Genomic DNA, 25,501 nt, shown 5'->3' with positions numbered 1-25,501 from the left:
GCTGTATAGTCTGGCTCCTTCTCGGGCAGACTTCCAAGTATGCCAACCTTTCTGTTCACGGTCCTACCGAGTGGTGTTGGCCATTTCCACGATCTTCTAAGTTGCTTAGCAAAGTTTGATGAAGATGTCTCTCTCGAAGCAACATCTCAATTCGTGAGTGAGCGTGCTCTTCCAACGATTGCCACTAATCGTTGTAGCTGCGTCTTTCCAGTCTTAACATAGCCAAGACCACCCATGCGGCTTTCACCTTGAGTTCAGACTTCTTCCAGAAGTATCACTTCTCGCCTGGACCAAAGAATTCGGCAGGTCAAACCCCGCCACGAGTATGGGCCTGCAAGATGCAAATTCGTGTATGTTGGTGGCTACCTCGTAGAATGAGAGCCCGGCTCACTGTCATCGCAGGCTCTACTATCTATCTTCAAGCGTCGGCTGGCAGAATCACGGGATAAAGACACAGCGCTTGAAACCTGTGAATGCGAGCTTCAGGCGAACGTTGATCAGGCTGAATGTCGTCTCATCTTCAGACTTAATTGTAAACAAGGGGTCGTCAAAACTTATCGACTCTTCTACGAATCTGGGGAGATCTTGCATGCTACATTCGATCGAGTTGGCTCTAACAATTATTGGTCAATATCATCTCGAGCACTCCGAGAGATGGTCGAGTACTTTGGCCCTAAGACTGATCAGCTTGATTGGTACTATCAAGACGGTAAGGTTACATTCACAAGCTATACAGAGAAGATACAGAGTGGCAGGGAGATTCTCAAGCAACCCATGCACACTTCTGTTGCTTTCGAACGAAAGGACTTTGACGGATTTGATGTTCAAGAAGCTCTACATATTGGCACTATGGTCAAAGACTTTCGTGCCATTGTGGCACATGCAGAATCAATGCGTGTTCTCGTAACCGCAAGATACTCACGCGCCAATCGCCCTATGCAGATAAGCTATGAGAACAATGGCCTTGTTGCAGAGTTCACCCTCATGACCAAAGGAACGAACAATGTCCCAAGTACATCACATGCGAGCACACCGGCGCGCCAAATTTCCATGCGCCCTGCATCGCGAGGACCTGAAAGTGCACCAACTCGCGAAGCCTCGGTTGTTCCTGTGGACAGTCGGACAGCAACGTCCTTGGATATGCCACCACCAGCGGCTCGCAACTCATTTCGTGGGACTGCTCAACCATTGCTTACAAAGTCCAATTCGCGGGACAGCGTCCCAGCACCTTCTGCGAGTATAAACCCTGACAGTCTCTTTATCCCAGCTGATGACGATGATCAACAATGGGACGAACCAAATTTCGGAGAGGAAGCTGATATCGTGACTTGGGACAATACAGCCGAGAACGTCTCAGCTTCAAGTTCTGTGCGCAGACTCCGTGATTCAGAGTCACACTCGTTCGTACAGAGGCAAGAGCAAGAGCAACCGGGCAGGTCCTTTCCGCACGAGATTGCGCCCACGCAGCGACTATCGCAAGTTCGTGGGATATTTGATTGACTCCATTCATGTTCCATGAATGCCGTATTTCATTCGCCTCTGTCACAAATGATGAAAGTCGTGGCGCACCCAGCGGCCACTCTGTTGGCCTGAGTGCCCTCTGCTGACTCTGGAATGATGATCTCATTCCAGCGACCGACGACGTTACCTTTACTGTCTAGTGGATCACCACAATTACCGTGCTCTCCCCATCCCCAAGCGATCACTTTACCAGCGGAGGTAATCCCAACACAGTGTTCACTCCCGGTCGCTAGGGTCTGGAGTGGAGGGAATGTCCTTGATGCAAGCTGGCCTCGATCATTCCGGCCAATACTCGTTATCAGAGCTGTCGGCCTGGAAGACAATAGATGAATTGAACTCCATCCCGAAACAAGGAGGTCATTCTCTGCTGCCCTTTTCACATCCTTGGGGTCGAAGAATTTCGAATTTCCCCAGAAGACCGGGTTCTCACCTGATCGCATCAATACGGTATATTCTCGACCAACGACAACTCTCTCAGGTTTCAGATACAAGTCATCACCAAGACGCCTTGGGCTCCACACGGTCTTCTCTTTCTCCAGATCGTGGCCCAGCTGGCCTTTCCGACATCCTCCCCAACCGAAGACCAGGCCTTGAGAAGTGATAAAAACAAGGTGTGCCATACATGCGGCAATATCCAAAATATGTACACCGGGCTCATCAACCTCGAAGACTTTTCTCATCGTGTTGGCTACTTGGATATCCGTCCCTAGGCCAAGTTCCCCTTTTAGGCCTGATCCACAGGTGAGAATGAATTTGTGATTGACGACAAAGAATGAAGCCTCCCAGGTCGCTGCAATATCCGTTACTTTCCAAGTATCGCTACCGAAACAAGCCGTAAGCTCTTCACTCTCTGAGAAATCAACTTCCTCAAATTTCGATTTTTCATCCTCATGACCTTCAATTGGTAAACCAAGCCTCCCATCGCCATTTCTTCCGGCTGCGAACACTTTCCCTTCTTCTGTGAGTATTAGGGTATGGTTCCCACCGGCCACAATCTTCTTCACCTTTCGCTCTCTGTCGATTTGGCTTCCATCAACATTGATTCGGCTTTCTTTCGAGACGAACATGCACTTCTCAGGCTTGGCCACGTCATTGAGATGGCCTATTCCCAATTGACCGGCGCCATTTGACCCAAGTGCATAGATGAGAGGCATTTAGGTAGCTGCTACCAAACTTGATCTGTCCAGGCAAATATTCTGCAGCGATGCTTTATTTTGTCGAAGTGCACCTTGTGATATTTGGCACATTTCTTCAACTCTTATTGGCGACGTTCAGATAGTAGCGAGGCTGTGGAGATCGATTAGTGGCTGGTCACCTTCGACTTATTCTCGTCCAGCCTCGGTGGTTCATGAATTTGAACGGTGTCCGAGCGTAGTAGCGACTGAGCACTTCATGCCCCTATCCACATGTACCTAAGTAACGATAAATCAAGTCTGATGCAATAGACGAAGAAACCTGACCATCATCCACGGGTTTTAGACACGCTAGCAACATTAGCGCCAAATCAAACCCCGCGCCAAGACAGTGGATTTCAGCCTCGTAACAACGCGTACTATCGCGTCACAACTTTTCTCCGCCCACTAAATGAAGCGCTGACTTTCGATTAATACCGAAGACGAATACCCCTTCACTACATGATCAACAACTGCGTCCGATAGAACCGAAAGAATCACAGGAGCTCACATTAGTCTCAATCAATTCAAATCCGATGTTGCAATAACCGAGTATTTGTGATACCCATCCCTCACCAACGCCATCAGAGATGGCATTTCCACAACCGCCGGGTCTTCTGCCGACCGAGGTGGCATTCCTGTGCGAGATGGAACAAGTGACGATCGTGCCGCGGCAACGCCTTGAACGTCTCGACTTATTGGGCGTAAGTAAGTCCACCTCCACCACTATGCAACTTTGTTCTCGGGCCTTGCCTCTGGCGTAACCCGCTCTCAAGGTTGCGGAGAAATTGCACTTATTCGACCTTTTTACACCATGGCGATTCTATGACACAAGAGTGACCTCAAACACAACACTGACAAGCGGAATAAAAGGGCCCAACCAGACCATTGATTCCACCCCAAAGAACGACCCTCCCACTCTGGCTCGCTGTGCTGCTTAAACGGCAACAACGCGCCAACATCGCACCACCGCCCTGGCTCGCGACCGAAAACCTCGAAATCATCTTGAACCTCGAGACTCGCGAGTTCCGCGACTCCTTCTCCCCGGCCCCTCCACCACCAGCACAGGCCCCAGTTCCAACACCACGAGATTTCTCTGGGAAGCCATTTCACGCCTCGGCGCCCTTCATACCGTCATGTACCGTCGACGCACACCCCACCGCCCTGCCGTACCATTGGTTCGAAGTGTCGGAGATGCTGCTAGACGCAGCGAGTGACGATGTCGGCGAACCGGACCGCGTCAGGCAGCTTTTACGGGACATACGGGAGGTGCGGCTGGCGAAGATGCGCAAGGGCGTAAAGGAGTTGACCGGTGACGGAGTGGGAATGATACTCGATGGCGTTGGTGCCATGGAAGTTTCCGAGTCGAGGGGATTCATCACGGGAGTCATGGACGGCCTAAGGAAGATTGATGCCAGTCGGGAACAGGCACGGAGGGATAGGGAGGATGAAGAGAGGGAGAATCGCAGATATAATGACGACGATGGGGATGAGGACGATGAGATGACGTGATGTGACATGACGAGAGATGAAAACACATTGATGACACAAAGTATGGATTTGTTCAAGCCCCCCGCAATGGAAAGGGGTGACGTGAGTGCTTTCATGGCCATTCGTTCGACAGAGTTCAAGCGTCGAATATCATCGGACAGAGAGATAGATCCCATGCGACAGACTCAAACAGAAAGATTCAATCCTCATCGATGGCATTTTTGAAAAGACAGGAGGTAAGAGAAGGTAACATCAAGAAATCAGACTCTGCTGTTGAGTTTCATCCTGATCCTTCTCTTGCAACTTCCTCCTCGCAGCTAAGATCATCTCGTCCCTTCGTTTCTGCAGCATCTTCTGCCGAGCGTCTCTGTTGCTCTGCCATCCTGGGAGAGGGGCGTCTTCTTCCCTTTCCTTGCCCTTGGAATTCACCTTCGTTTGTAGATTGTATCGTGTGATCAGATCGGGTGGCAGCGTGGCAGAGGCAATCGATGTCGCTGTGGTTTCAGCCGTCGTTGAGTCAGACGAGGCTGTTGTGAAGGCTGGCGGCGGCTGAAATGATGGTGGAGCCTAGGCGAATCGGATGTCAGTCGTCATGTTAGAGGCAATGGCGTGTCGGACTGATATCTTCTCAAGTGCAATGCGCAGGCCAAACTCACCGGTTCCAGGCCTCGACCAGAAAGTACTCTCTCCGTAGTCGCGGGCACACTGCCCCTGTTGCGGTGCAGATCCCACATGATATCGCGCCTACTCAGCTGCGGAAACATCTGAGCGATCTGATCAACTTGTGCCGGGGTAAATCGGAAGCCCGCATTCCGTGACGATGAGGCAGCGATATCTGCACCACCTTGTGGGGCGGAAAAGAAGTATCGGTATATGAAGTAGCCCAGTACTGCGACAAAGGCCAAGCTGGGGATAGAGATGGTGGCCTCTTCCTCCATGGCGGAAGACATGATGTGTTGGTGGTTGTCGGAAGTGGTCTTGCGATCAAAGGTGGGTTGCCGATAAGGATACCAGGTGTTGACTAGGGTGGCTTGACTAGCTAGGGCTTGTGGCTGGCTTGGAATGACACCTTTCAAGTGAATGATGTAGAATTCCTAGGTAGAATAGGTCGTGGAGCAGTGGTCGACGTGGACAATGTGAGGGTTGGAAAAGGTAGATGTTCTTGTTCTCTGGATCACGGCATGTTCGATCTGACAGGTACAGTAATTGATTGTCCGATCACTTCAGTACCAAGAGACTAGTGGGTGTCTAACAATTTTACTACTAACTATTATTATCCTAGCAGTGTGCTAATTGCTCCAGGATGCCTCACTGTCGCCTCCCAAAAATGAACTTCAAAATGGCGGCAGCCATCACCTAACAGGGGTCGGTCAACTTGATCCGTCCCTCACTCTTCTTCATCCTGCTCTCCCGCAAAGCGATCAACAGTAGGCTGTCAGATGGTTCTTCAAGCGCATCCGCAATTTGCCAGAATGGAAAATTGATCCCGACTTCCATCCCGGCACTCATGAGTCGGGCTAGAAATGAGCTCAAATTCTCCCACCTCACCATAGCGTCAGCCTCTTTAGCAAGCTCTTCAGCCCTTTCTCCAGCCGAATCTTCAGATAACCCTCTTTCGATAGGGCATTGAATTACCCGCCCAAAAGGCCCCTGATCAGTCCGCCAATTAGCCCTCACAATATATCGCACAATGGCACAACCAGCGGCACGAGTCAAGCGACCAGTGGAAGATCTGGAAAAGCTCGAAGCAGGAGCTTGGACAAGTGCAAGTATTAATTTCTGTGAATATTAGCAGGGGCATGTGCATTGCCGAGAAGCAGTTCAAGACTCGACTGATTTGACGCTATGACTTGTTGTTTTTGCTTACGATTGGGGTGGTCTCTCAAAAGAGGAGGCTTTGGAATAGTCCGATCAGCATGCTTGGGATATCATCAGGAGACAGAGGATGGATACTCGTAAGGTAATGAGATGTTAGTCTGCACAGGTTTCGATGCATTTGATGGTGCCTGTCGTTTGGATATACTAAGTAAAAGAAAATTGTTGAGTGGGCAATTGGATGGGCGGTTGCGTCCGAGGCTCCAGAGCCATTGATGTTCAGATCTCGAGTTGGCAGTACCTGTATAAGACCCCTGTATGCTAATGATATGATATGCATCTTTCACTCAACCTCTGGAGACCAAATAACACTAGGAACCGAGTAGTTCAGGTAGTCGACTCTTATCGAAGCTACCAACGCGGCTGAGGTCTATTTGAAGATATTTAACATTAACCGAAACCGAGCTACCTAGACAGCTGGACGCCTGACTGACTTGGTCCCTCTTGTGAGATCGTATCCTCGAGTATGCTTTAACCCAGAGCTGCATTTGAACTTCAGGCGACCGATGGGACCTACTTTGAAGGCACACCGGATCCCCTTCGTCAGTCCGTCGTCCTTGCGGCTTCGTAGTACTGCCCCTTTTCGAAGCCCTCAGTTAGGACATCCGCCAACCACCTACAACATGAAGGATACCAGGATTCACATACGCTATCACTGCATCAAGAAGAACTGGCAGCAACAGTCATGAACTTGGTTGAAAAGCCATTTGGAGTGGTCCTATTGATTGGTGTACGTCAAGCGAGTTTCTCTTACCTCCTCCCTCTTCCTCTACTCTGACTACTCTCCAGGGCGGTGGCTTCATCGCCCACCACATCATTAACGACATCGTCTCAAAGTGCGGCGTGGCGCGGGCCGAAGACGTGCACATTTACGATCTCAATATCAGCCCGGAGAGAACACACCACAACAATCTCATCCCACTGGAGAACCACCATCAGGGAGACATCTGCGACTCGGACCGACTGGGCCAGGTCCTACACGATGTGCGACCCTCGGTGATATTCGACCTCGTCTCGCCAGCTATGTTCCTGCACGATCTCGCATTCTACATGCGCATCAACGTCGAGGCACGACGCGTGCTACTAGATCTCGCGAGAGAAACATGCACGGTCAAGGCATTCGTGTTCAACTCCTCCGCGGGCGTCATCCACGACTCGTACAGCGACCTGCCCAACGCCGATGAGTCACGTCCCGTGCTCTTCATCCCGCAGCAGCGCGAGCCGTATTCGCACAGCAAGGCCGTTGCGGAGACGATGGTGCTGGCCGCGAACGGCTACGACGCCAACAATACCGGAGCGAACGACACCGCCCAGGGGAAGTGGAAAATGCTCACTGTCGCCATCCGCCAATGCACCCCTTTCGGCGCCAACCACGCCGAGACTACCGTGGGACTGGTCGAAAACGCACGCAAGGGGAAATACCGCTTCCAGATCGGCGACAACACCAACCTGGTGGACTGGACGTATATCGAGAACAGCGCACGGGCATTCTCCCTCGCGGCACAGGCGCTGCTCATGGCCCATGAATCGCCCGATAATGGGCCGGTCCAAGACGAAACAGCCCGCGTCGCAGGCGAAGCATTCCTCGTCTCCAACGACCAGCCCATTGCATTCTGGACGTTTGTTCGCATGGTCGGCGAGGCGGCCGGGCACGGCATCGACATCAAGGAGGTCAAGGTCATTCCGCGCTGGGCCGGCATGACCATGGCATTTGTCGCCGAGTGGTCGACGTGGTTGCTCTCGTGGGGCCGACGTAAATCGGCTTTCACCCGCTTTGGCGTTCGCTACAGCACGATCAACAAGTACTGCTGTATTGATAAAGCTAAGACCCGCTTGAAATATCAGCCATGGATTAGCGTTGAGGAGGGGGTCAGGAGGTCGGTTTTGCCATACCTCACGCCAGGCGATACACGGGAGCATGGTGATTGAATTCACCGTGGCACAGGGGCCTTGGACTTGGACCAAAGCGAGCGCTTTCGCCCCGAAATGACGGTCCACACTGATTAGTATCGTCTGCAATGAATATGAAAGTAGGAGATGTCTTTTCGCTATGCTTTATTATATCGATTTTGGTCTTTCGATTCTTCGCTAGTCGTCAATTCGAGCAAACAACCCACGCATCCAATCAGCGCTATGTCGTCAGAAGCACATCACTCGTCTCAAGCAGTCCAGAGAGCCTTGTGATTGCCAGTATCTCATCAACCACTTTTATCCCACCCGACCCAACTTCTCGGCATCACTCTCCACACCATCACTTCACCACTCCTCAGATCTCCTACCTTGAAGCTCTCCTCTCTCACCTTAGGCTTCTTCCCCTTTTCTTCGCGGCCTTGCTCCCACGCACGAATCTTTTTCTTGGTGCCGTCCCAGTCAATCACTACAGCCACATGATCTGGTTTACCAACATCCATACTGTACTTGGCGTGAAGACCTCCTTTATGACCAGCGAACCTGGCATTGCGGAATGTAACGATATCACCCGGTCGTATTTCATCGAATTGTTGCGTAGATGCATTCCCTAGGTTGGCATATACTAAAGCTCCGTACGCTCTGTTGCCAATGGGACGCAAAGCCGTGGTATGTGGTTTCAAGACTTCAAGAACAAGAGCTTGACCAGAGCCGTCACCGACAGCAGACCCCGCCAGCGCATTTGTGGCTCGGATTATTTGCACACCATATTGTCCTGACGCACTTTCAAGCTGATCACGCCTCGGCGTTGGTGGTGGTCGTTCGTGGCTTTGCTCAAACACAACGTTTGAGGGCTGGGCACTATCAAAGCTTGCATTTATAGTTGTCGAAGAGTAGTCCATGTAGAGTACGAAGACATGTTTGGACAATGTCGCTCTCCCGTTTTGGGTGCCTGATGAAGAGCTCTCTATCTCGTACAGCACGTCATGGCGGCCCTGTAGTGACGGTGGAGGAACTTGTTCCTGGGTCCACCATAGCGAATTCTTGCCAACATCAATATCATGCGCAATAAAACCTTGCTCGCCACTGGTACGTGATTGATCCATTGAACGTCGAGAGATCGTGGCAGATCGTTTAACATCTAGAGTGTGTTCCGGCTGAGGTGCTGCGGGTGGTGGAGGTGGTGCAAAAGAAGACGGAGGGGGATGATGTTCCACGTATGTAGGAGTTGGATGAGAAGGAGCTCTTTCCGCCGGAGGTGGAGGCGGCGGTACAGCGGAAGGCGGCTGACCATCACCGTACAAGTCATCCTCTTCGACTTCTTCCCTAGGAGACTGTAGAACTTGCGAATACTGTCCTCGAGACGACAAATTCGGGGCGGCGTGAGATTGTGATCCGTATCTATAGGGGTCATAGTCTCCATCATCGTCATCATCATTGGCAATCTTTGGGGGAGGTACGGGAGGAGGAGCGACACGAGGAGCGTCCACAGACTTTCTTGACTTGGGAGCTGCCTGAGAGGGTGGAGGTGGTGGTATCTCTCGTGGTGCGGCCACCGCAGGAACAGGTGGTAGAGGAGGTGCCGCGCGAACTGGTGGGCTTTTGGGTGATTTTATGGCATCATCTGTTAGCACTCCATCATCGAGGCTCGAATCCCTATTGTGAGCCTTCAAGGCGTCCTTATGTTTTGCACTAGATGCAATGTCGGTGTCATAGTCCCCGTCATACTCCGTTACCTCGTCGTCCTCATCGCTCTCCTCTGCTGCCGGGATTGCGACGGGCCCTCTGGAGTCACCAGTTGATCGTCGGATTGGTGGCTGGCCGGGTGGTGGAGGAGGTGGTGCCCGAGTTTGAGGAGAAGTGGGACTCATGGGAACTGGAGGCGGAACACGACTAGCTCTTTTTTCGCTATTTGGAGAAGTGATACTATCTTGTGTATCTAACCTGGGCGGTTCTTCTCGTCGAGGTGGTGGTGGAGGCGCGTGGAAGGATGGGCTTGTGGGACTATCGTTTACAGGAGACCTGGCTGCATTTTTGGGTATGGTGTGGTGGTCGTCATCACTTCCTTCGTCATGAGTTCCCTTGTTGACGTGGGTATGGCTCACTGGGACTGGCGGTGCCGCGCGACCTGTAGATAGAGTCAACAAAATGCTCGGGGCCCAGGCCGCAAACATACCTGATGATGGAGACTGTGGCGTTGGTGGCATTGCTCTTGGACCTGCTGGAGGTGGTGGGGGAACAGCCCTAGCATCACGCGGTGGCGCTGGAGGAGGAGCTCGGTCTGTGAACAGTCAGTATCATGTAGTAAGTATGAGAGAGAATACAAGCTTACCCTGGGGAGTTGGCGGAGCAGCGCGGTCAGTTGATCGTCGCTGTAGTGGTTTGGATACATAGTCCTCAGCCTCGCCATGGGTAACAGGGTCGCGGGGTGTAGGCCTTGCAGTTTCGTCCTCATCACTGGCATCATCTGTGGGAGTTGTTTCCTCTCGCTTAGGAACCACGTTGGACATTCCCGGCAACGCCACTCGAAGCGGTGGGACTCTCTCCTGAGAGTCTTCTGGTTGATGATAATCCGAAGTCTGACGACTAGATTCGGCTGAGGCCTTTGGTTTTCGGGATGGTGCTGGAGCGCCCAGTCCTGCCGGAGGACCGAACATGCCCATCATGCCCATACCTCCACTCATCTTGGCCATTCTTTCCCTCAGCTCTCTTCTCCGTCTGACCTCTGGATCTTCTTCCTCTTCGTCCTCGTCCTGCTCTTCTTCATCGTCCTCACCTTCGGCGACAGTGATTGATTTCTGCCTGACAGGTTCTGGCAGAGATCTTTCCGCGACTTTAGGTTTTGGTCGCTCCTCTTCAGTAGACGTCTCCTGGATATCTTCTTCATCACCAGCTCCGGAATCATCGGCATCGTTCGTGTCACTGACTAATTCTCGCGAAGGCTGTGGTTGCGGTGTGACGGTTGCAATGCTACTAGGAGGGTGTGCGCTGGCCTCGTTGATCTCGCCAGATGGGCGACCAACAGTTTCATTGGTCTCTACCTTGGTAAGGGATGAGTCGGCCGCTCCGGTCTGCTCAACCTCTTCTGTGGACTCAATGCGCTTCTTTGGAGGTCTCTTGGGCTTCTCTTTCTTCTCGGTATTTCTCGCCGCCTGTTCTAGTTGCTGCTTTTGCAATGCTGCTATGCGATCTTTCAGACTCTGTGGTTTAGGAAGGTCTTCGTCAGCGGCGTCTTGTTGGTTTGACGACTCTGTGTGTGTATCTCGAGCCTCAGACTCTTGTAGGGCAGGATCTTCTTCTCGCCGGTATATCTTTTGCGGTGGTGGCTCTCGAGGTGGAGGAACGTAGGCATTCCTACTTGGTGGTGGAGCAACAAAAGACTTTTTGACAAAGGTACCACCTGGGCCAGAACCGCCCGGTTTGAAGGGAGTCACTGGAGCCGCGGCAGGCTTGTTGAATGCTGCAATGCGATCCCTGAAAGAGTTTGATGTAGGTTTCTCAGCAACAGGTGGAGGTGCCTTGGACGCCGCTGGTTTGGGAGGGGGTGACTTGGAAACAGAGGGAGCCACAGTGGTTGCGGGAGGCTGTACGATGGGCGCTGGCTTGGTCTGCTCCACAGCCTCGGGCTCCTTGGGAGGGTTTATATGTTCGTCTTCGTCAACTTCGATAGGGTCAGGTTGGGCGGGGAGAATAGGCTGCGGCGGAGTTGGCTCTGGAGCATCCTCTACAGGCTCTGGGACCGGGGCTCGCTTTGGGGCTCGAGCCGGTCGAGAGGGAACAGGTGGTTCGTATTTCTCGACAAAATTTCTAGGGAAAATACCCTCCAACTTGTCGCCTGATGGACCAACATATTCGCCCGTGTACCATTCGGCGTCTTCTTCTTCGGTTACAGTGATGATTTGACCGGTGGAGAAATTAAGGTCGTCAGGTTCATCTGACTTGTAGTCAAAGACGGCTTTGACCTTGAAGGGAGCAGAAGGCATATTGGAGTTGTATAGCAGAGGGTAGGGAGGGTGTAGGAGCAAGGCGGAAGTAGCGTACTCGTAGTGGCAGCTATTGTGGAGGGATGAGGGATCTTACGCAGCAGACCCGACTAGGACGGTGACGCAGCGCTTGCGCCACTTCCGGTCCAGATATGTGCCAAGGTGAGGGTAATACTGGCGAGTTTTCGATCACCTGGACATGAGGACCTGAAAATTATTACATACAGAGGACGACGGTAAAGGGAAGCGAATTGAATTGTGGAAGATGGAAGATCGAGTTTGTGGACAGAAGGGTTGGTTGATTGAACGTGGGGTCGACCAGAACTGCAATCGACTACTACCTAAGCCGTAGGTAGCAGGTACTGTAACTTGCAGCACCATAGGCACACACTTGTAGCTAAATGATGACTTAACGAGCTTAAGCACACCCCATTCCTCGCTAGTACCCGTAGCGAAGGACTTGGGTCAAGTCTGTGGCTTTCCTGGAGTGATTCACGCCTATAACATCTCCACTAGAGCGTCTAAAAATTATAGTGCTGTATCTCCCTTTCAAGAGCACAGTTGGAAGGGAGCAGCACATCGAAATACCTTTTGCGATACGGAGCGCTTGACCCAAATTTCAAACCGCAAGATTTCCCAGTGGTCAGCTATGCAATGGACTCTTCCATCAACCTGGCCAGCTACCTAGGTAGGCATCTTCATTTTGTCAATCCATCCATCGGCCAACAATTCAGTATCGGGTTTCAGATTTTAAGTAACGTCGGGGGCTGTTTCATCGTATTCCCTGTTGGAGTGGTCTTGCTACCTAGTAGTCATATGCCATCCAGTTAATAGGAAAGGTAAATAGGCGTCTACCGAGGCGAAAGGCACCCTGCTAATTTACCCAGGTAGGAATCCAGGGCACGATTAACGTGAACCAGGCTAAAGTTGCACCAGACTCCAATTAATCTTTTGGGGGCCGTCTATTCTCTTTCTTAAGCGTCTTCCCGGACCTTGATAAAACACCTTAGGCAATGACCCCGCATTCTCATTCTTTCACACGACAGCCACACCTGTTTCGTACATCCATGGATATCCGTAGTAGTGGGTTCTCGATAGGTTCTTTCAGGCATCATCTACCTCGCAGCAAAGTCACGATACTCTCCATCATAGTATATACTGATTGATGGTTGATCTTACATAAGACTCTCGAGTAACAAGGAGTGAATAATCACGAATCAAAACCTCACTGTAACTCTTGCGGCTCAAAACAACTCAATATCAATGGCACGTCAGCCATACCATCAAGAAAATGGAATCTCCCAGCACCATGCAACCAGAAAATGATCGTGAACAACGCATTCGAAGCACCGCAGTACGGCATGCACAAGACATCGAATCGCGTAAACGCCTACAAGCACAGATCGCCGACCTGGTCGTTTCAGCTTTTGACCTGCCATCGTCGCCCACTGCTGATCCAGCCTCGCCACTCGCCTCAGACGCCACTCTCTTCAAAAGATGTCTGGCGCTCTTTCGCCCTTCCGACCTGGATGACCTGATCTACGAACGCAACGTGGATGACCGCTGCGGCTACGCACTGTGCCCACGTCCCAATGAGAAGCTGGCCAATGCTGGTCAAAAAGTCTGGAACCAGAAGGGCGGCAAGGATTTTCGGCTTCTTGATAAAGCCGACCTGGAGAAGTTTTGTTCTAAGGCCTGTCGCGAGAGGACGACTTTTGTGAGGGCTCAACTTAGGACTGAGCCGGCCTGGTTGAGACCGGATGTCCAAATCGCTGCTAATGACCTAAAGTTGCTGGACGAAATGAATGGTACGGGAGTTGAGGCTGGCAGTGGAAGTTTGGTGGAATCCCTAAACGTGAGTCTTCCCACTTTGATTCTCTATCGATCCACCTTCTATTATAGCCTACTTGACTGCGAGATGTCCCCAGAAGACTCTATAGGTCTATTCCACTTGACCAGGGCCCCTGAAATCCCGGCATCATCCTTTCTCCTCTTCCACCAAAGCTATAGCTAACATCATTCCAGAAATTGGCACTTGCCCAAGGCACCGACGAGGAGATGGCCGAAAAACTTGAAGCCTTGGCTCTTGAGCGCGGCGAGGCCCAGAGTGAAATCAGTGCGACCAATAATGTATCGATAATTGAAAAGGAGAGCAATCAGATACCCAGTGCCCCTGTTCTGAACCGGGGCCGGGGACTGGTTGAAGGCCATCAGCCTCGAAAAGTTCGCTTTCGAAATCCTTGAATGAGATGTCATGGTGAAGATGTCTACTTCGTACATCAGTCCTGCTCCTGTTCCGGAATTGAGTGCTTAAGATAGCGAAGGAACCTCGATTTTCCTGAACTCTAACAATACCTTGCGTTTTCAGCTTCGGTCCCCGCAAATCCCGTGGCCCAAGATTTCCGACGGCGCTATCGACATTGGCGCACAGCTATACAGAAGGTAACGTGGTAGATGGCTCTGGGGCTTGATATGAAAAGTTGCGTATGCGTCTCCGGGCGAACACCATCAAGAATTGATGTACTTGACAATGCGGACTCATCTTTGATCAATTCATGAACCTGCTTCAAAGAAGATATCTTTTGGACCGAAGCTAACTCAGATGTTCCAGCGCACAGGAAAAACCAGTGATAATGTGTGTCATCATTGGCCAAAAGCAAAATATGCCCGCTCCAGAGGTTGTCTCTCAAACTCCCAAGCTAGCCAATCGCTCCGTGTTGTCGGTAGCAAACCCATGCTGTTCACTTTATAGATACCCAAACCGAGTAATGAACATTGCATAAGGACATAGACAGCCTTGATTCCCAACATCTGTGTGCGTGTGCCTGCGCTCTCGAACTTGGCAAATGCGGTGTTGGTTTGTGTTATAGCTTGGATGGGACCCTTGAACCTGGTATAACTGTCAGAACGCGGCGTCTTGAGCTTTGACATGGATACTCACAGCATGAATACCATCATAATAGAAAATATCTGTAATGAATTTCCAGACATGTAGCCCATAATCGCCTGCATGGGAAGTTGTTTTGCAGGGCCCAGGGCAATCTCCCACGCCTTCTTGATTTTCAACGTCTGAGTTTCTTCTGCGGTCGGTGGTTTCCTGCCACTAGCTTGTGCTTTCTAAACGTTGTGAGTGAGTGATTTTCTTGCAAGTATGAATCCACACAAACCTGCTTGCCTGTGAGGGCCTTGGAGGCCGTGAAGCCAGGAGGATCCGGGATGCTGGAGGCATTCTTGGATTTCGCAGGAAATCCATTATGGAGGTCGACAACCCATTTCGGAGGCGCTGGGTTCATCTTGAAGGCTTTCAATCGTGGATAGGAACGTGGAAAGGCTAGGAATTGCGGGCGATTGAATTGTTGCCTTGTCGATGGAAACGAGGCAGTGGGATGTCCGAGGATGATAGAGGCATTCAAGTGGCACTTGGTAAGATGTGACGGGTGCACGTGTGTTGAAGTCGGCCTGGAAGAAATGATCCTCCGTTGTTCTTGGCGCGCATAGATCAACCTCAGACTCCGTGAACTCGACATCCTCTTCCATCAGGCGGCGGCCAGGTTGCCAATTACGAATATTCCATCTTACATTCTCTGACGACCATCCGAGCAAAGACTCTACCACCTGTGCTCTTGCAGTCCTAATCAAGGCAGAGAGTAACTGGAATGGCCAATATCTAGCATGATACGACGCGACATCTGGTCCAAGTGGTTTCACCCCTGGTAATCCTTTGACCGCTTACGTTCCTGTTGGCCTTGAGAAAGTGCAGAATACTTGAAGCTCAAAGCTTGCAATCTAAGATGGCTTCAGGTCAGGGCGATGCCAAACTCTTCGCAAGGGTAAGTGGCTTTTGCGCTTTCCTATTTCGTGCGCCTGGCAACTTCTCAGTTGTGCTTCTTTGTCCCCATGTCTCATATTCGGTCCTTCCCACCTTTTCGATGGAGACGTTCTTGAATTTCGACCTTCTTATTCCATTCGGTTCGGAAATGAACCTTTCAAATGATCATGGACTATGAGGACACATCGCAGAATGCATTGCTTGATGCAAAGCAAATCTGTCGATGCCAGTGGTGCGAAATCTACATTCTCCATCAATCGTTGGCGGAGGCTGGACTCGCAAATGTTCCTGAACCACCACCGGCTCACACTCTTGAACAGGGAAAAGTTGCCGAGTTACGGCAAGAGCTCGCAGGCACCGGCAAGAAAGATAAAAATCACACCGCGAAGAAAAATGCTCTCAAGAAGATTGTCGCAAATATGACGATGAGTAATAACGATATGATCGCTTTATTTCCCGACATCATTGCTTGCATGCAAATTCCGGTACTGGAAATTAAGAAAATGTAGAATGCCATTTCCCATTTAGTTAATGAAAAGAGCTGACATATCGTTCAGGTCATTCTTATATCTTCAGCATTATGCCCGGACAAAGCCAGATGTGGCCCTGCGAGCACTGCCACTGTTACAAGAGGTTTGATAGCCTTCCTGCTTAGAGCTTTGGCCATGCTAAGTGTCTTAGGATATGGAAGACCCAAATCCACTTATTCGGGCCCTTGCATTACGAACAGTTTCCTACATCCACGTCCGCGAGTTTGTCGAGGGCACTGTGAGTCCCTTGAAACGGCTCATGGGTGATCAAGACCCATACGTTCGCAAAACTGCTGCAATCACTGTCGCAAAGATCTACGATCATGATAAGCGCCTGGTCGAAGGATCTGACTTAATCGAAAGGCTTAATAGGATGCTGAAAGACGACAATCCGACAGTGGTTGCCAGCGCTCTTGCTTCATTGAAAGATATTTGGGAGAGGAATGAGAATATCAGACTCACAATCGACTATGCGAGCGCATCGAAAATCATCTCCATTCTCCCGGACTGCAACGAATGGTCACAGACTTACATTTTAGAGTCCCTGATGTCCTACGTACCGCTGGAATCCGGGGAAGCGCTTTTGTTGGCCGAAAGAATTGCCTCGCGTCTTTCACATTCGAACTCCGCCGTTGTGCTTACTTGCATACGGGTTATCATGTACTTGATGAATTACATTGCAGACACAAAGAAGATTGACGAATTGTCGCGCAAGCTCTCGCCTCCACTCGTCACATTATTGGCGAAGCCGCCCGAAATTCAATATCTAGCATTGAGAAATGCCATTCTCATTTTGCAGCAGCGCCCTGAGGTACTCCAGAACGACATTCGTGTCTTCTTTTGCAAGTACAATGATCCGATCTATGTCAAGGTAACAAAGTTGGAGCTTATATTCATGTTGGCAAATAAAAACAACATCTCTGTGGTTCTGAATGAGCTCAAAGAGTACGCTACCGAAATCGATGTCCAATTCGTCCGGAAAGCCGTCAGGGCAATAGGCAAACTTGCGATCAAGATTGAGCCAGCCGCTCGTCAGTGTATTGACACACTTCTTGAGCTGGTCAATGCTAAGGTCCCGTACATTGTACAAGAAGCCACAGTTGTCATCAAGAACATCTTTCGCAAATACCCCAACCAATACGAATCAGTCATCTCAACCGTGATTGGCCAGATAGATGACCTCGACGAGCCTGAGGCCAAAGCAGCCATTGTTTGGATTATTGGAGAGTACGCTGATCGAATTGAAAATGCCGATTCTCTTCTTCAAGACTATCTAGCAACATTTCACGATGAGCCAATTGAGGTGCAACTCTCTTTACTCACTGCAACAGTCAAACTCTTCCTGCATCGTCCAACAAAAGGCTCCTCTATCGTGCCTCAGGTGCTAAAGTGGTGCACTGAAGAAGTCGACGACCCTGACCTCAGAGACAGAGGCTTCATGTACTGGCGACTCCTCTCCGCGGACCCTGTCGTTGCGAAGAAGGTAGTGATGGGGGTGAAGCCACCTATCTCCGCGGAAAGTGAGAAACTTGACCCTGCGACTCTGGAAGAGTTATGCTTGGGAATAGGGACTCTGGCCACCATCTATCTCAAACCAGTTCAACAAGTGTTCCGAGCAGCACGACCACGTCGACTGCAAGATTCGCCTGCCTTGCAGAAAAAGAAGGAAGAGTTGAACACGGTGCTGGGCTCGCCATTGAACCTGGCCAATCCACTACTCTTGAACACCTCCGTGACGACGCCAGGCGGCACACCTGTGCCCGGACACCAAGCAGCCATTGCTGCAGCAGATGATTATTTCAAGAATCTGAGCCTGAGTGACAACAGCGGTGGCGATATCCTTACTAGTCCAACCGTAGGCATGAATGGCAATCCATATGTCGTGAACCAAAATGCTCCACAACAAGCCTACCACCCCCAAGCAGGCGTGGCACACAACGGGGACCTATTGCTATGAAGAGTCGAACAATGGAGAAGGGATGCTCTGGATGGGGTGGGTCATCATCAGAGCTACTCGGCTGTACAAATTTGTTTATAAAAAATGGTAGTAGCACTCGTTTTGGGCCAACTTGGAAGACTAGAATCCAACAATCGAGAAATGGCGAGAGACGTGTCCTGGAATCCTCCGACGGTAGCCGTGCGTGGAGGTGCACTCTCCTTGCGTTCACATCTTGATACTAGGCATTTGAATTCGAACTTCCAGATACTGTACAATCCAACACCAGTCTAATAAGTACTAGAACTACACTTCATGCATCAGCCGCTTGCCTCAGTGATGATCGCCTGGGCAGTCTTTTTGGCATTGCTGTCCTGAATTGTGCCTCTCGTATCGCCTACAGTTTGCGTCTGAGCAACGGTGTCGTGAGTCGTGGAGGGGACCCCGTCCTGCATGGATTGCTGAGCATTGCGTCGGCGGAGGAATCTAAGTCAGATATCTCCGTTAGCAACAAGATCACCATAACACGAAGATATTAGATTAGGGTTTCGAAAGGACTGGAGAGGAGTTGGAGCTTCTTAGAGATTTGCGGACACCGATAAAAAACAAACATACATGAATATTCCAACCAGTCCTGCCAGGATTGGGACACCGAGACCGACCGTGACGCCGATTATGATTGGGCTTTTGTTGTCCTTGTGTCCTGCTCCGTCGCCGTCGTTGCTTGAGGAGCCTGTCGAATCGTCGTCTCCGTAGCCGAATGGGTCCTCCGGGTCTGAAGAGAGCTGTGCGGTGAATGCCTTGGGTAGACCCGTTGTGCTGGGTATTCGCTTCGCATGCGATCCGAATGGGATGGCTGTGACGATGGTGTTTCGCGTAGATGCTGGGAATGTGGGCTCTTCGTCGCCGTCCTTGATGTCGGTGGTCAGTGACAGCGTGGTCATGTACACAGTCATTGTCTGCAGCGAGACCGGACAGTTCACCATGCCAGCAGACTCACATCTCACGGCGGTGACTGCTACCTCGGTGCTCAGGACGGTCGTCTCTCTCTTGGCTATCTCGCCCCGTGCTGTGATTGTCTGGGATGCGGGCGTCGTGGTCGCAGCTGCAATTGAGAGTGCACATGTCCCAAACGTGGCCGTAAAGATAGCGGTCGATATCTCGAGTTCTGGGCCAAGGGTCAAATCTCCCAGTGCCACAGAAGCACCAGCGATGGCTCCCACGGCAAATTGAAATGTCTGATTGATATTCAGTGCGCAACTCTCGTCTTCTAAATCTCCCGTGACGACGGTCTCTGACTCAAACAAAGTTGCGTAGACAGCTACTTCGACTCCAGTGCTAAAGGAGAGATCTGGACATGTGTCGTTTTCAAAAGCTTCACATACCGTATCGACCGTGGAAGGGGTGTCGAGCGACTGGTCAATATTAAAGCCAACTCGTGCTGAAACTTGCAAGGCTGCCTTCAGAGCAGCGCTCGCCCCTCTGAATTTGACAGGCAGAAACTCGATCAAACCTCCATTGCTATTGACATATTAGTTGCCTGGTGATAAATCCAATCTCGCGCATCTCTTACAAGGCAATATTCGTGACGTTCTCATCGAACATGGGGATTTCAATCACGATCTCATCATCGAATTCGATATGAAACCCACTCTCGAGGTTGATCTCGGCTTCAGCGCTCAACACCAGGTCAACAAAAATGACCGCACCTAACCACAGATCTGAATTCGCACTCAGACCAAATTCGGTGTTTGTATGGAGCAGGTTTTGAGTATATGTAGCTCCAGCAGATAGCTTCGCATTCAGCAATGCATATATGTCAAGTCCATCCAAGCCAATACGTAAAGTGGCCTTGGGATCTGGAATGTCAATGTCCGTGAATTCTACCTTGACATCTGAGAGATCGAAGTCTCCTGATAACAACGCTTGTGTAATGTTTTTGGCAGCATCAATGACTTCGGAAGTAAAGTTTTGAATCTCGCCCTTGATATTCTCGATATAAGCGGTGTGGTTGAACGGATCTTCGAAGGTAAGCGTGACTCGGGCGTCGCCTTTGACGTAGCACTCTTGACAAGTTATTTCGAGGCCGACATTGGTTTTAATGCTTGTGTTCGAGCTAGATTCTCGTTCATTGGGGAGGTCCCTAGATCACTTTAGTCAACTCAATAAGACACGAATGCGTCTAGTCGGAGATAATGATGTGCCTACTCACAATTTCAGTAATGTTAAGTCTTCCCAACTTCTGTCAAGGCTGAGTACACCAGAGTCGTATGACTGAAGGCTTCTTTCATCATCACGTCGGGCGTATAAAGCACTCCTGATGACCTGCTCTCCTTCAGCTTGAGGTCTTGGTGAGCGGCCTGGTTTTCTGGCCACGATATCTGTATATGCTGGAATAGCACATAAAATCGGAGTGAATACCACGGACAGATAACCTAGCGGCAGTAGTCTCATATTTTTGGTATATGCCGCGTATTCAACGATTGTTACAGCACGGGATCGTGAAGCTACTAACATGAGGCACCTCCACTATGCTTTATAACATCTCCAAGAGCCCAGACTGCTCTTGGAGGCTGTCTTGCGGTGTGATGGTATTCTGGAAGGCATAGTCTGTAAGATCTCTGAATCCACCAGCCGCCTCCATTTGCCTTGTCGTAACTTAATCCAGTTTGGAGCCTGTTGGCTTGGGGCGGAAACCTGGAGGAGAGCAACAGCTCTAGCGCTAGCGTATGCAGATATCTTCGTCTACGACGAGACGACTTGGAGCCATCAAGTGCTCAGCCTGATCACAAGTTTGGCGCACTCCTCGCTCTCAGGACACCTTATGTATGTGAACGATATCGGCGGACTTAAGACCTAGAAGGCCTTGCAGACCATGCTCGGAATGATACCACAATCAATGAATGTCAATTCCTCAGATGTCGTGGGATGAACACGCCGGTTCTAGAGACCATAAGCTCATGATTCTCTTTCACGAGGTAGAGATCCAGTGGTTCGCCCGCGAAGGGTTCGAGCAAGGCCGTGGAAGAAACGTGGCTGAAACCGCATAGCGTAGGTTGACCAGCGCAGTCATTTAAATTGGAACAGATGAAGTATCTCCTGCATGACTAAGGTCAAAGAGTACATGGTGCAACGCAAGTAACCTTCATATATGCATGAGCATGGTAGGTGGTCAGGATTGTGGTAGATCTAAGCAGTTAGGGCATCTTGGAGTGTGGGGCACGTCCATGCTGAAATCTTTGGGGGTTAGAAATAGGGGCAAGTTTGGAATCCACTTCCTCGTGTTCGGGTCAAGGACTCGGAAGGACCCTGATTTTCTGAGTCATGTAGCAACGGCATGCATGTTTGAGAGACGTTTTCTCGAACGGCACTATGTACGAATAGACCATTTCAAGCTTGTTATCGAAAGACTCACTGCTTCACTGTAGATGCAAGATGTCGATTGGCGTGGGGTCTGAGCTGGTGTTGGCAGTGTTGGCTTGGGAGGAGAATGCATCATGGTGTTCCCAGTAGATATGGTCAATTTTCAATCCCTGCCCTACCAAACTAAGTGGTCTCTGCCAATTCAACTGTTCATGCAGCTACTCCGTACTTTTGAAGCGCCTTGGAAGTGCAATCAATGCAACGCTCTTTCAGCGAGGCAGATACGCACCACGGTGCTGGTACATAATTCGTACAAGTCCACCACAGCTTCCATGTTTGCACTTTAGACAAGGACATTTATATGGATCAGCTTAGACCCTTTTAAGATCTTCAGTCTCCGAGATTGACAGGCTTGATCAGAAATGTCGGGATGTAAGGACCATCGGGCATTTCACCAGTCATGCAAGATCTGTGGATTGTAGTTGGAACGCTTCTCGCCAAATCCCTCACACGTGAGTTGAATGACCTCCAAGCTTGAGGTGGTTTTGTCGCGATGGCAGGGGCCATGAGCAATTGAGATGTCTTGAAGAGGTACTTCAGAGTTTTGAGATTCTCTTCCAGTGACAGGCATCACATATTCGTACAAGTGGTGCTAACAACTTGAGGAGATCCAGCAGTTGCATGGCGACATGGAACAACATCTGAATGTATTGCCTGACTTACCAGTGGGGTCGGGAAAAATAGCAAGCGCTCAAAGTCTCAATGTGGTATTAATATTGCTTTTGATAAATCATCACCAAACAAACGCCTGTCCATTACTTCGACCCAACTGTTTGATACTGATGAGTATTGCTCATGCCGATCGATAAAACTTGCTTTCAACAAATGGCAGTTTGGCCACCTCCGCTTTCCTCACACTTTTTCTGACCTTAACACCAACTTTAGTGCCTTTCTTATGGAAGCCATTTTTTATATAGCCCATGGCAATGTTTTGGCCACCCAGACTTGGACTAGGACTTCCTGAGGTGATGTGTCCAATTACCTGGTTGTCATGCTCAGTGTCGACAATTTCTGCACCTTCACGAGCTGCGGGACCTTTTTCGATGAGAAAACCTACGCGTCGCTCTTGCATCGTCTTGGGGGACGCGAGTTGCTTATTGATCTTGCGGTGCCCGTTAAAAGGAGGGCTAGGTTCGTCAACACGACGAGACTTTCCAACGATCCAACCCAATGCCGCTTCTGGTGGAGTGATTTTATCACTGATATCATGCCCATACAAGCACATCCCGGCCTCTAGACGTAGTGAATCTCGCGCACCAAGACCCGCCCAGCGGACTGTTGACAAGTCGACAGTCAGTGCCCGTGCGATGGAAATAGCCAGCTCTGATGAATCTCCATTCTCTGGAGGAATCGAGATCTCGAACCCGTCTTCTCCAGTATAACCCGTCCGGCTGATGAGAAGAGATGGGGTGTTCGTGCCACTTTCCGGAAGGGTCAATTGCAACCATCGGCTCGAGCCGAAGTACAAGGTGCTGAGATCAGTGTCGAGGGCATCATCTTCTGTGTCGTTGTAGACGAGAGACTGGAGAATATCTGAAGCTTTAGGGCCTTGTAAGGCCAGCAAAGCATGATGGTCCAGGATATGCCAGTTAATCTTATCCTTGGATGCAGACTTTGATTGCAAAAATTGATCGAGTTCAGCCTCGATGAACGGTAGATCAGTCTCACGACAGCCGGCATTTGTGACAAAATAGAAAGAATCCTTGCCGAGGCGGGTAATGACCGTGTCATCCACGATACCACCTTCCTTGTTAAGCAGTGTTGACAAGCTGGATGAATGTTTTCCAATCTCATCAATTGCAGTAGGAGTGATTGTCATGAGAAACTCTTCGGCTAGTTCTCCTGACAATTTATGCTGTACCATATGAGATACATCGAATAGCGAAGCGTTATCTCGGGTCCAAAGATGAGACTCTCGGTGTGATTGATCCGGATAGTCCAAAGGCATGGAAAAATTGGCGAACGGGACTAGTTTAGCATTCAAGCTTGAATGAAGGTTATATAGGGGTGTCCGTTTCAACGAGCCTGCAGAAGATTCGGATGATGCATATCGATTTTGAAGGAAGTGGTGGGTTTGATTGCGTTGAACTAAGGCGGACGGGGAAGACAGTGTTTTTTGTCTTGTCCGCCGTTGCTGTTGTACTGAAGCTGAACTCGACTTGGTGCCGGTCAAAAGCACACTCAACTCCCTCCGTGGAATGCGCGCCGTTGAGGATGGCTTGCACTGAGTGGCCGCGGCGACCAGCGGCCGCCAACTATGCTGAGGCATGACGCAATAAGTCACGATGGCACTGTCTTCTTTTAGGATCTGATTCTCACTCCTGGAACCCTCAAATTGGAGGCTGGGTTGCAAAGAAAATATAAACCGAGGTGACGGACTGACAATGGTCTCCCTCACGCGAGAGGAGAATGTGGGAACCGTTATCAAGTTGAAGCTCAAGATTGCTTCCAAAGTAAAAGTCGATCAATGGCAGGAAGGGCGTCGGAGAGGTGAGCGCGACTGACGGGTTCGTGAACTAGTTGATCGTCCAATCAAAACGTCGAACTGATCGGATGCCTTGGCGCCAATAATAAGATGGTCACGTGAATCTCATCTCGCCTGCTGGGAGTTGCTCATCACGATCTCTGTTGATCTCTCTTTTCCTCTCGACGATTCTCAGACTTTGCCTCACGCTCGCGAGGGTCTCGAACCTCCTGCACCTGTCTATGACGAAGACTAGATCGACAATCCGAATGAGACACTGTCGACCGTATCGAAGAAAATCCCGCTGAAAATGGCAACTTCGTAGTGGGATTCTCCTAAACCTCAACGACATCCTAAAAATTTGGCTAAGATGTTGAACGTAAAGAATCTTATCGAATTGTTCAATGACATGTTGTGAGTCCTTAAATGTTACAACGAGTAGCTCGATATGCTGCCGGCCGAACAGAAAGCTCTGAACTAAGCGGACTTGGACAAACTCCCAACCTCATGAGAATCGCTAATCAGTCCGTCAATCTTCCCCATTGACTAGCTCAATGAAAAAAAAATCTTGTTGTTATCAAAGGGTATCCTTCATAAAGTTTTGGATAATCATGCTCGATGAATCTGAGCTCATGCCCCAGGCATGCACAGCGCCTGATCTTGCGCGTCTCTGCTACCACCCAATCCGTCACACAAGTTCTTGCTTCAGGTCCTGCGGATGGAAGCCAAAGACGATAAGGACTTTCGTCTCGGCCACACTGCCTTCCTGTGCAGTGACTCAGAAAGTCATCATGACACTGGTGGAGAACTCAATTGCTACAAAGAATGACGAGTGAGACTCGATCACCTTTTCTGGCATGCCATGAAGCCAATCCGAAGCAATGCTCACTTTTCGTGTATACTCGATCGTTGCACGAATTGCGGCAGATTTAAGACCGGTTGGCTGCTTTGATAATACCACTGCTGGTGTTGTTGTCTTGATAAGTGGCCTCCACTTCCCTCTCGAGGCACATTCCTAGCTTCAACTCGATTTCCTTTGCATGATCATACTGACTTTTCCCAAATCAGAATTCTGGGAAGTACCAAGCTGGCACAAATTCTTCCATATGGTCTAGAGGATCAACGTCTACATGATCATTTTCTTTGGAAGATGGATGATTTCTGTATCCACGGGATTTGAGCTCGCTCTTTCGCTCTCTTAAGGTCTTGCGAGCCCATCTACCTGGTTGTACTCAGTCCATTGACTTTCTGTAGAATGTTTTCACGCGTGATTCGTACTACCCCAGGGACCCATTTGAGGGGGAGGACAAAGGAGCCTCTCCACAGTTATAATCAGCTATCATCTGGAGTGCCCTTCTATACTGCACAA

General features: G+C 50.2%; 11 protein-coding genes across 11 annotated transcripts; 5 read left to right on the top strand and 6 right to left on the bottom strand.

The window, feature by feature from the left end:
• Positions 1-39: 39 nt before the first annotated feature.
• LTR84_012597 (uncharacterized protein) lies at positions 40-1,500 on the top strand (the record flags this gene model as incomplete). Its single annotated transcript, XM_064856116.1, has 3 exons — positions 40-153; positions 198-350; positions 403-1,500. The coding sequence occupies 3 exons, from the start codon at positions 40-42 to the stop codon at positions 1,498-1,500; spliced, it is 1,365 nt and encodes a 454-aa protein (XP_064708016.1).
• A 29-nt stretch (positions 1,501-1,529) lies between these two features.
• Positions 1,530-2,675, bottom strand: LTR84_012596 (uncharacterized protein; the record flags this gene model as incomplete). The annotated part of the gene is made up of 1 exon (XM_064856115.1): positions 1,530-2,675. The coding sequence occupies one exon, from the start codon at positions 2,673-2,675 to the stop codon at positions 1,530-1,532; it is 1,146 nt and encodes a 381-aa protein (XP_064708015.1).
• A 608-nt stretch (positions 2,676-3,283) lies between these two features.
• LTR84_012595 (uncharacterized protein) lies at positions 3,284-4,205 on the top strand (the record flags this gene model as incomplete). The annotated part of the gene is made up of 2 exons (XM_064856114.1): positions 3,284-3,397; positions 3,567-4,205. The coding sequence occupies 2 exons, from the start codon at positions 3,284-3,286 to the stop codon at positions 4,203-4,205; spliced, it is 753 nt and encodes a 250-aa protein (XP_064708014.1).
• A 231-nt stretch (positions 4,206-4,436) lies between these two features.
• Positions 4,437-5,134, bottom strand: LTR84_012594 (uncharacterized protein; the record flags this gene model as incomplete). The annotated part of the gene is made up of 2 exons (XM_064856113.1): positions 4,437-4,751; positions 4,841-5,134. The coding sequence occupies 2 exons, from the start codon at positions 5,132-5,134 to the stop codon at positions 4,437-4,439; spliced, it is 609 nt and encodes a 202-aa protein (XP_064708013.1).
• A 1,610-nt stretch (positions 5,135-6,744) lies between these two features.
• Positions 6,745-7,988, top strand: LTR84_012593 (uncharacterized protein; the record flags this gene model as incomplete). The annotated part of the gene is made up of 2 exons (XM_064856112.1): positions 6,745-6,789; positions 6,849-7,988. 2 exons carry the CDS (start codon positions 6,745-6,747, stop codon positions 7,986-7,988), a joined length of 1,185 nt encoding a protein of 394 aa, XP_064708012.1.
• Positions 7,989-8,257: 269 nt separating this feature from the next.
• On the bottom strand, positions 8,258-11,950 carry LTR84_012592 (uncharacterized protein; the record flags this gene model as incomplete). The annotated part of the gene is made up of 3 exons (XM_064856111.1): positions 8,258-10,095; positions 10,144-10,248; positions 10,300-11,950. 3 exons carry the CDS (start codon positions 11,948-11,950, stop codon positions 8,258-8,260), a joined length of 3,594 nt encoding a protein of 1,197 aa, XP_064708011.1.
• A 1,309-nt stretch (positions 11,951-13,259) lies between these two features.
• Positions 13,260-14,194, top strand: LTR84_012591 (uncharacterized protein; the record flags this gene model as incomplete). Its single annotated transcript, XM_064856110.1, has 2 exons — positions 13,260-13,805; positions 13,976-14,194. 2 exons carry the CDS (start codon positions 13,260-13,262, stop codon positions 14,192-14,194), a joined length of 765 nt encoding a protein of 254 aa, XP_064708010.1.
• A 399-nt stretch (positions 14,195-14,593) lies between these two features.
• On the bottom strand, positions 14,594-15,243 carry LTR84_012590 (uncharacterized protein; the record flags this gene model as incomplete). Its single annotated transcript, XM_064856109.1, has 3 exons — positions 14,594-14,840; positions 14,892-15,067; positions 15,118-15,243. 3 exons carry the CDS (start codon positions 15,241-15,243, stop codon positions 14,594-14,596), a joined length of 549 nt encoding a protein of 182 aa, XP_064708009.1.
• Positions 15,244-15,946: 703 nt separating this feature from the next.
• LTR84_012589 (uncharacterized protein) lies at positions 15,947-18,266 on the top strand (the record flags this gene model as incomplete). The annotated part of the gene is made up of 3 exons (XM_064856108.1): positions 15,947-16,284; positions 16,337-16,412; positions 16,461-18,266. The coding sequence occupies 3 exons, from the start codon at positions 15,947-15,949 to the stop codon at positions 18,264-18,266; spliced, it is 2,220 nt and encodes a 739-aa protein (XP_064708008.1).
• A 299-nt stretch (positions 18,267-18,565) lies between these two features.
• On the bottom strand, positions 18,566-20,699 carry LTR84_012588 (uncharacterized protein; the record flags this gene model as incomplete). The annotated part of the gene is made up of 4 exons (XM_064856107.1): positions 18,566-18,731; positions 18,861-19,766; positions 19,819-20,388; positions 20,458-20,699. 4 exons carry the CDS (start codon positions 20,697-20,699, stop codon positions 18,566-18,568), a joined length of 1,884 nt encoding a protein of 627 aa, XP_064708007.1.
• Positions 20,700-22,461: 1,762 nt separating this feature from the next.
• LTR84_012587 (uncharacterized protein) lies at positions 22,462-23,937 on the bottom strand (the record flags this gene model as incomplete). The annotated part of the gene is made up of 1 exon (XM_064856106.1): positions 22,462-23,937. The coding sequence occupies one exon, from the start codon at positions 23,935-23,937 to the stop codon at positions 22,462-22,464; it is 1,476 nt and encodes a 491-aa protein (XP_064708006.1).
• Positions 23,938-25,501: the final 1,564 nt, after the last annotated feature.

Source organism: Exophiala bonariae, assembly GCF_035927105.1.
Source record: "Exophiala bonariae strain CCFEE 5792 chromosome Unknown scaffold_8, whole genome shotgun sequence".
Taxonomy (NCBI): Eukaryota; Fungi; Ascomycota; class Eurotiomycetes; order Chaetothyriales; family Herpotrichiellaceae; genus Exophiala; species Exophiala bonariae.
The sequence above is the reverse complement of the archived record's forward strand: the minus strand, read 5'-3'. Positions and strand labels throughout refer to the sequence as shown.